Here is a 9,683-nt window from a genome sequence, read left to right as displayed (position 1 = left end):
TTTTTTGTCTTTTTGAGACAGGGTCTCCCTGTAGCCCCAGCTGTCCTGAAACTCACTATGTAGACCAGGCTGTCCTCTAACTCACAGAGATCCGCCTGCCTCTGCCTCCTGAGTGCTGAGATTAAAGGCATGTACCACCACGCCTGGCTATAGTACATAATATTTAAAAAAAAATAAACAAAACAGAAATGTCAATGTTGTGAAGACAGTAACATAACTTTTTTTCCCTGTAACTTACCTTCTCTTTAGAAGCGTAAAAGATGTATTGCTTTCAACCAAGGTGAATTGGATGCCATGGAATATCATACAAAGGTAAGTGTAAGATCTTTCTTTATTGCTCATAAGGAAAGATTAATGTGAAGTGGTAAAAAATGGACAAAATAAATAAGGATATTCTTAAAAATAAAGCAATCATGTTGGATGTGGTGGTGCATGCCTTTAGTCCCAGCACTTAAGAAGCAGATGCAGGCACATCTCTGTGAGTTAGAGGCCAGGCTGGTCTACATTCCAGGCTAGTCAGGGCTGGATAGTGAGACCCTCAGCCCCTTCACCCCCACCCCAGCAAAAAAACCATTTTTTTTGGTCAGAATTAGAATTTCATAATGGCTTATTGTTAGCTTTATAGTAATGAATAGTCTAAATCAGTTTTTTGTTTTTGTTTTTTTTGTCTTTTTGAGACAGGGTCTCCCTTTAGCCCCAGCTGGCCTGGAACTCTATGTAGACCTTGATCTCACAGAGATCCTCCTGCCTCTGCCTCTGAATGCTAGGATCAAATGTGTGCGCCACCACACCCAGCTAACCCAGTTTTTATTGAAACTGTATATGCTTGCATTTAAATATTCGATGTAAGTAAATCATGCTACATTGATTTCCTGTAGAGATTTTGGAAAGGTCCAAAACTGAGTTAAGTGCAGCTCAGTGGCAGAGCACTTGTTTGTGCATGAGAGCCTGGGTTTGATTCCCAGCACTGAAAAACAAAGCTAGAAAACCTTACCATCCATAGGTAAAATGATATATGAAGGTTATGGCAGAAGAAAGCATGAGTAATGTGAAGGGTTTAGTTCTAGAAGTTAGAGATTCAGAGATCTAGGAACAAAATGTGCATAAACAGATTGTGTACACTACACTTTTAGCCTTAGCTGTGGAGCACCTTTGAAATGGGAAAACTAAAGCATAGGAATTTAGCTTCAGAGTGATGAAAGCTTCCAGTTGTTAAAAAAGATTTTTTTATGTGTATGAGTGCTTTGCCTGCATATATGTACATAATACCACATGCGTGGTTGGTGCACACAAAGGCCAGAGAGTCCAGTTTCCTGGAACTGGAGCTACAGATGGCTGTGAGCTGCCATGTGCATGCTGGGAACTGAAGCCGGGTCCTCTACAAGAGCAGCAAGACCTCTTAATTGCTGAGTTGTCTCTCCAGCCCCGACACCTTCCATATTGACATGGTGAATTTATGGGATGGTAGGACAGTATGGCCTTCCCTTCCCCTATCCCCGTTGGTGATGGCATCTGTGTTGTCCTTGCTGCCCTCAAGCTTTTGGGTTCCCGTGTCATCCTGCTTCACTCTTCTGAATAGTCGGGCTATCCATTTCTCTCTCTTTTTAAATTTTTTACTGTGATAAAAATGCATATGACATAAAAAGGTCAGTCTCTGGCATTAAGCACATCCCCGGTGTTGTGCCAGCATTACTCCTGTCCCTCTCTAGAATATTTTTTCAGTATTCTTAATATAAAGATATATTTTAAAGGTTCTCTAGATAGCCAAATACATAAATGTTGAATCTTTAATACAAAAAGTATATTGTGTCTATTAATTTTGGAAATCAACTATTACCTGGAAGCTCCCTTTGAGAGATAAATTGAGCTAGGCGTGGTGGCACATGCCTTTAGTCCCAGTACTTGTGAGGTAGAAGCAGGCAGATCTCTGAGAGTTCAAGGCCATCCTCATCTACATAGCCAGTTCCAGGCCAGCTGGGGCTACAGCTGTCTCAAAAAAGACCAAAAAAAAAAAAAAAAAAAAAAAAAAAAAAAAAAAAAAAAAGAGAGACAAATTGAAAAAAAATGTGCAAAAGGAGCTGAAGATTTTTCTCAGTGGTTAAGAGTCTATATGACTCTTCCAGAGGACCTGAATTCGATTCCCAGCACCCATGTTGGGCAGCTCACAGCATCTGGTAATTCCAGCATTGCGCTTACATGTACAAACCCACGTACATATATGTTCATAATTAAATAAAAATAAAATATTTGAAAAGCAATGTGCAAAAACCCAGGACTATGATCTCTGAAAAGAAAAAAGTCAGTTTCTCTTGTGACCTGTGAACTGTTTAGAATGTGTCATTTCATTTGCGTTTTGGGTTATGCTAGTATCTTCTTGTTCTGGATTTCTAATTTAAATCACTGGGGCATAAGGATAGATGCTAATTTTTTAAAACTTATTGAGCCTTGTTTCAATCACCAGCATATGAATTATTTTTGTGACTATATCATGTGTGGTTGAAAAAAATACTCTATAATTATTGGATGTAATGTTCCACGAATGCCAGTTAGATCAAGTCACTTGGTAGTGTTCACAACGTCAGTGTCTGTAGAAATGTTTGTGTTAATTGATCTATCCATTGCTGGGGTAGATTTTTTTTAGATGGGCTTAAATTAATGTTTATGGTTAATATTTCCCCTATACTGAAAGAAGATCTGTCTACCCAGCACTCCTGTGAAGAACTGTGAAGAGTCTGAGATTTTTCCCTATTTAGAAGCTACCAAGTTCGTCTGCTGTAGACTCATGGATGCTGGCAGAACGCACAAAGTGTCTTGGTCAGGGACGAAAGACTGTTGTTACTGGCACAGCAAGAAGCATGTACATTATGTTCGTAGGTGCCCATGGTACCCTGTGTACCTCAAGGATGCCCTGAGGCAGTTGAGTCCTGCATGCAGTAGCTCTGCTGTGTATGCCATATGTGATATTTTTCTCATCATTGAATCAGAATACCTGACAGAAACGACTCAAGGCAGGAAAAAAAAATGGCTCAAAGTGTCAGCATTTTTCTTAGATATATTGTTGGGTTATTTAATTGCCAGTAAGTTTGTGAGGTTTGTTTCACTCTATAATTAGAAAACAACAGCCCAAGTATACTCCTGGCATTCTTATATTCTCATTATAATATAAAATTAAGTATAATAAACAATTGATTTTAATATATAAAGAGAGCACAGTAGAGATTTCATTATTTGGAAAAAAATTTTAATACTATCTTTAAAAAAATATTTATTTTTATGAGCATATTGCCTCCATGTCTGTAAATGTACCCCTGTTGTGCAATGCTGGTGGAGATCAGAAGAGGGTGTCAGATCCCCTGGAACTGGAGTTACAGATGATTGTTAGCTGCCATGTGGGTGCTGGGAATTGAACCTGGGCCTTCTGCAAGAACAATCAGTACTCTTAACTGCTGAGCCATCTCTTCAGCCCACTAATGTCTTTTTAATGTACTTTAAAGAATTTTTTTTTTTTTTCAGATCAGAGAGCTGATTTTGGATGGAGCTTTGCAGTTAATCCAAGAAGGCCTCAGAAGTGGTTTCCTTTATCCACTTGTTGAGAAACAGGACAAATGTAGTGAACGCATTACTTTACCACTTGATGCCTGCAGTTTGTCAGGATTATGTGAAATGGCAAAGCATTTGCCTTCTCTGAATGAAACAGAACCTCAGATGTTACAGCTGATGGAAGATGATATGTCTATTACAGAGCAGGATTTATTTTCACGGGTTGTTGAAAACAGCTCTAGCTTTTCAAAAACAATTACTTTAATGGGAGAGAAATACTTGCTGCCACCAAAAAGCAGTTTTCTTTTGTCTGATATTTCTTGCATGCAACCTCTTCTGAAGTGTAAGTAATTAGTATGTTTGTTTTAGAAAAAGATAGTTTTTCTATGATCTCAGAAGTAGAGTCTGAAGTTTGAATGGGAACCAATACTTATGGTAATATGAACTTTTTTTTGGGGGGGGGGACTAAGTTTTTTAAAGTTCAGTTTTAAAGTGCTGACCTTTGCTTTGTTTTTTATTTTTGAGACAGAGTTCTGCTATGTAGTCCAGGCTGGCATTGAACTATGAAACCTAGGAAGGATTTGATTTCTTGATTCTTCTGTCCTTAGCTTCCTAAGTGCTGGGATTACAGGTGTGCATCACCACACCTATCTCCTGTCTTTTTTAAAAAAGTTAAATGTGGGGCTAGAGAGATGGCTCAGTGGTTAAGAGCACTGGCTATTTTTGCAAAAGACCGGGGTTCGAATTCTAGCACCCATATGGCAGCTAACCGCCATCTCTAATTCCATTTCCAGGGGAATCTGATACCCTCTTCTGCCCATGAGCATTATATGACATGGGTGCACTTACATACATGTAGGCAATACGTGCATACACATAAAAAAATTTAAATGTTTATGATGAATAAAGGGCCAAAAACTGGTCCCTAAGAGAGCCAATCCTGTAGTTCTCTGCTGAGGAATTCAAAATACAGTTGTGGTTAACCAAGATATTAGTTAGCTTTTACTTATAACAAAAACATTTTAGGTATAAATATTAATCCCCAAATCATTCCTAGCCTTAAAGAAAACTTACATTCTAGCCTTTTTATGTTACATTTTAAGTTTTTAGCATCACTGTTTTAAGAACACGAACTATAAACACAAAACTTATAAAAATATACTTTTGTTTGTTTGTTTTTGAGACAGGGTCTTCCCTGGCCTGGAACTCACTATGTAGACCAGGCTGGCCTCGAACTCAACAGAGATCCACCTGCCTTTGCCTCCCGAATGCTGGGATTAAAGGTGTGCGCCACCACACCTGGTCTCTTTACGTTCTTTGAAAATTAAAAAAAGAAAGCTGGGCGTGGTGGTGCATGCCTTTAGTCCCAGCACTTGGGAGGCAGAGGCAGGCCTGGTCTACATAGTGAGTTCCAGGACAGCTGGGGCTACCGGGAGACCCTGTCTCAAAAAGACAAAAAAAAAAAAAAAAAAAAAAAATTAGGGGGTAATAAAAAAAAAAAAAAAAAAAAAAAAAAAAAAAAATTAGTGTGTATGAGAGAGAGAAAGAGAGGGAGAGAGACAGAAAGAAAATGATGTGTGAAGGTACTTTACTTTTGAAGAACATGTTTAGTTTGGGGGGAGTGTGCAGGATTCAGCTCAGAGCTCTGTTCTCTAGACTATGAGCTCTGTTACTGAGCTTTCTGCTTAGTCCTAGTCCTTATGTTTAGCTTTTAAAGTGATCATGAACAGAGAGTGCTTTCTGAAATTGTGTTTTGATTTCAGGCAGTAAAACATTTGATGTAATTGTGATTGATCCACCGTGGCAGAACAAATCAGTGAAAAGAAGTAACAGGTAAGTGGTAATGACTTATCTGTCAGACTTGCTTTCTAAAAATGACAGTCCTGTGTACATTCTGGTTTAATATACTGTAAACATTATGATAGAGCTTGACTGAAAATACTAAAATACTTTAAAAATTTAGTTTCTTTGGGACTGGAGAGATGGCTCAGTGATTAAGAGCACTTAACTGCTTTTGCAGAGGATCCAGGTTCTATTCCCAACACCCACATGGTGGCTAACACCAGTCCTTAACTAACTCCCAATTTCAGGGTATTCACTGTCCTCCTTTGACCTCTATGGGCATTGTACGCACATAGTGCGCTTACATGCATGTAGGCAAAACACGCATAGACATAAAATAAAAATAACATTTAAAAAATATAATTTCCTTAATTAGACAGTTCTCTTGAACTGGGGCTATATGTGTGTGTAAGAGTGCCACAGTCACACATTAATTAATCACTAAGACCTGAATCACACATCAAGGTTGTTTTTGTAATACCAAGGGACAATATTTTTGATGTCTTTGATATCAAATTCTGAAGTTCAGAAATGTGCCAAATTACTTTGTTTCCCTTAATGTGCTGTGGATGAATTCATCTCGTTCATCATTATATGTGTGTATATTTTATCTTTGACATGTTTTTATGTCACTTGTTAGGATAAGTTCAGTTAGTAAGATAGCTATTAATATTTTTTTTGCTGCTTTTTAAAATTTTTTTAAAAATTTGTTTTTTTTTGAATTTTTTTGTGTATTTTGTACAGAATATCTCAAAGACTCTTAATCATCTTTATACCCCCATACCCACTGGCACCCTCCCATAGCTCCCCGCCACTGGAGCCCATATACTCTGTCATCCCTGTTAAGCCCCACTACATTGTCAGTGTCCCCTGCCATTCCCCAGTGCAAGTCTCTTCACCGAGTCTAATCAGCCTTATCTAGAGTCCCTTTAGGAAGATCAGCTTTTCTTTACCTAGCAGCAATCAGTTACCAATATTTCTTCACATAAGATTGGGGCCTTCTGTTCATTTTCCCAGTTCTATCCTGGGTTATTGTCTGCCTGAGTTTGCATGGGACTTATGTATGTTGATACCATTGCCATAGAATCATATGAGCAAGTTCCCAGGAGCTTGTAGGACTCTGTTTCCATATGGTCATGCACCTCCTCCCTGGCTCTTATAATCTTTCCACCTCCTCTTCTGCAATGGTCCCTGAGCCTTGGGGTGGGTGAAGTTTAATAAAGGAGTCCTGACCAAGAATCAATATTCTGTAGACTCTTAATCTCTATGCTTTGGCCATTTGTTACCTTTGGTGTTCCTGGCCCTCCGCTGCCTGAGGGAGCTTCATTATTGAGAAATGAGAGATTCATTAGTGTCCTTTTCTTTACGCCTGTTCTATGTTCCATGAGCCTTAGGTGTAGAGGTTGCATTGTAGATCTGTCACTTAGGCCTGGGCAACTCATAGACAATGTCTGTGTGTGACCAGTTGTGGTACTTGGTAATAGTCTCTTGATTGGTACAAAATGGGCTTCTTTGATGAGTGGTGACTGGGGTATTTGTCTGTAAATATAAGGATACATATTTTGCACATAGTAAGAAATTACATTAGTCTAACAATGTGACAGTCTTGGGGTTTTCTCTAAGATTTATGACCATTCTGGCCATATGTATTGGGTTATGTTTATAGTACCACACTTGAGTTTCCTCCCATCGAGTGGGCTTTTAGTCCAATTAGGTAGCTGTTGATTGCCCCCAAGATAAAAGTGCCACTATTGCACCAATGATGTATGCTGTGCTGGCCATTGATGTGGTTATTTGGTCTTGAAGCTGGTGTTGGATCATCCATTGATGTTTTCCCTTGGCCTCTTTATAATATCTTTAAACCTTAAAGACACATTTCCTTCTAGTTCTAATGATGGATTCTGTTATATTTCCTCTCTTCAGTTTCCTAGATTATGATTTTTGTTTTAAGTTGTGCCAATAATATTTTTCTTTTTTTCCTGAATTTTTGTGTATTTCATATAGACCATCTCAATCCATTTTAATCATCTTTATACCCCCATCCCTATTGGCACTCTCCCATATGCCCCTACTGGAATTCATACATTTTGTCATTTGTGTTAAGGCCTATCGTGTCAAGTTAGTATCCTAGTTTTTTTCTCCATTGCTGTGACAAAACACTCTGACCACTACCAACATGGGGAGGAAAGGGTTTATTTGGCTTATATCTCCCAGGTCACAGTTCATCAGGGAGCCCAAGGTAGGAGCTCAGGGCAGGAACCTGGAAGCAGGAGCTGGAGCAAGCCAGTAAGCAGTATTCCTTTATGGCCTGTGCTCCAGCTTCTGCTTCCAGGTTCCTGCCCTGAGTTCCTACCTTGGGCTCCCTGATGAACTGTGACCTGGGAGATATAAGCCAAATAAACCCTTTCCTCCCCAAGTTGGTATTGGTCAGAGTATTTTGTCACAGCAATGGAGAAACAAGTTAGAACAGTTAGTATCCCCAGATGTCCTTCAGTGTAATTTCATCTACTGAGGTCTAGTCAGCTTATTTAGAGTCCCTTGCATTAAGAAGATCAGCTCTTCCTCACCTAGCAGTTATCAGTTGCCAGTATTTCCTCAGCTAAGATTGGGGTCTGCTATTCATTTCCCCACTTTTATGCTGCGTTTTTGTCTGCTTGAGTTTGTGTGGGACGTGTGTCTGCTGACACTGTTACTGTAGTCTCCTATGAGCAGGGTCCCAGGAGCTTGTAGGACTCTAGTTCTGTGTGGTCATGCACCTCCTCCCTGTCTCTTACAATCTTTCCACACCCTCTTCTGCAATGGTCCCTGAGCCATGGGTGGGTGAAGTTTAATAAAGGAGTCCTGTCTAAGAATCAACATTTTATAGACTCTTAATCTCTATGCTTCAGCCATTTGTGACCTTTTGTGTTCCTGGTCTTCAGTTGCAAGAAGGTGAGGAAATCAAGGGCTGTGGCAGTAGTCTGTGTAATTTGGGGCGGTGGGGGGTGGTTTCTTGGACCACCCTGGTCAACAACTCATGGAAGGTTTCTCCTGTCTGGCACTGTTTCTTGTTATATAGCCTTTAGCTATACACTTGGACTCATGTAGAGATATTTTTTGTGTAATTTGTCATTAGGTTGTTGGACTAATATGATTCCCTCTGGTTTTTTAAAACTAGCTAGGCATTATTTTTCTTTAAAAGCTGTAAGAGTCATATGAAGAATTCTTGTATCTCTTCTGCATGTATAAATATCTACTTTTTTTTTTCTAAACCACCTGAGAATGAGATAAGAGAAAGTTACTTGAAAAAATTTGGTGTATATTTCCTAAAAACAGAAATTCTGTTTTGCATAATCATAATGCAATTGTCAAAGTAGATAACCAACATTAATACAATGCTCCTATAGATACATTACTATCTCTGGACTTTATTCAGGTTTTACAGTTGTTCTAGACATCCTTTTAGGAAAATAAACTCCTAGGTGGTATTCTACATTGAATTGAGGCTTTGGTACTTTTTTTTTTTTTTTAATTATTTAATAACCACATGATTAGAAGCATTTCATTACAGCATTAACATATTCAATAACAATTTCCAGAGCAAAGATGCTTCTCTTTCAAAATTAGCTGTAAATTTTGAGGTTCACAGTTAAATAATACAGTTATACAATATTGAACTCAGTATAACCCTTATAAGACATAAAATTGAATGAGGTTTTAACTTTTTTTTTTTAAATTACAACATAGAATAAGTAGATTTAATAAATGTTTATAGCATATTTCATCCAACAGCTGTGGAATATACATTCTTTTCAGCAGTCCAGGTAACTTTTTCTAAAATAAATCACATTTTTTTTATTCTTATTCTTTTATGAAGTTAGTTAAAAATTAATGAACAAGAAATTAAAGAGACTGCGCTGCAATTAAGTTAGAATATTCTAACTGGAAAACAATTACTGTGAAACTATTTACATTCTCATAGAATTATAAACATTTCTCAAGGAATACTTTACAGCACAACTTTTTTTTTTTCATACAGAAGAATTCATTCCAAAGCAATTGACATTGAGACGTTTTCACATGCATTTCTAATCTCTATATAAATGACTATTGCTGGTCGTAGTCGCCCACCTTCTGAGCTCCTCGGCATCTGAGCATGAATACAAACTCGTCAGATAGACAGACTTCCTCTCCCACTAGAGGCTCCATACTCTGCCATCCCTGTCACTGTCCACTGTGTTGTCAGCACCCTCATCCATTCCCCCCTGTCTGCCCTTCTGGTAAATCTAGTCAGCCAGAGGTCCCTGTTCCAGGAGGGTCAG

General features: G+C 38.5%; 1 protein-coding gene across 8 annotated transcripts in view; it reads left to right on the top strand.

Annotated features, from left to right (window-relative positions):
- Window positions 1-9,683, top strand: part of Mettl4 (methyltransferase like 4) — a 31,541-nt gene that overhangs the window by 5,593 nt on the left and 16,265 nt on the right. For all 8 annotated transcript variants that reach the window (XM_029564272.1, XM_029564269.1, XM_029564268.1 and 5 more), the window contains exons 3-5: window positions 250-312; window positions 3,514-3,883; window positions 5,304-5,373. In XM_029564272.1, coding sequence (XP_029420132.1) covers window positions 250-312; window positions 3,514-3,883; window positions 5,304-5,373 — 503 coding nt within the window. The remainder of the gene's footprint in view (window positions 1-249; window positions 313-3,513; window positions 3,884-5,303; window positions 5,374-9,683) is intronic.

This window comes from Nannospalax galili, unplaced genomic scaffold (genome assembly GCF_000622305.1).
Source record: "Nannospalax galili isolate Female #2095 unplaced genomic scaffold, S.galili_v1.0 scaffold155, whole genome shotgun sequence".
Taxonomy (NCBI): domain Eukaryota; kingdom Metazoa; phylum Chordata; class Mammalia; order Rodentia; family Spalacidae; genus Nannospalax; species Nannospalax galili.
This window is presented reverse-complemented; position numbering and strand designations above follow the sequence as displayed.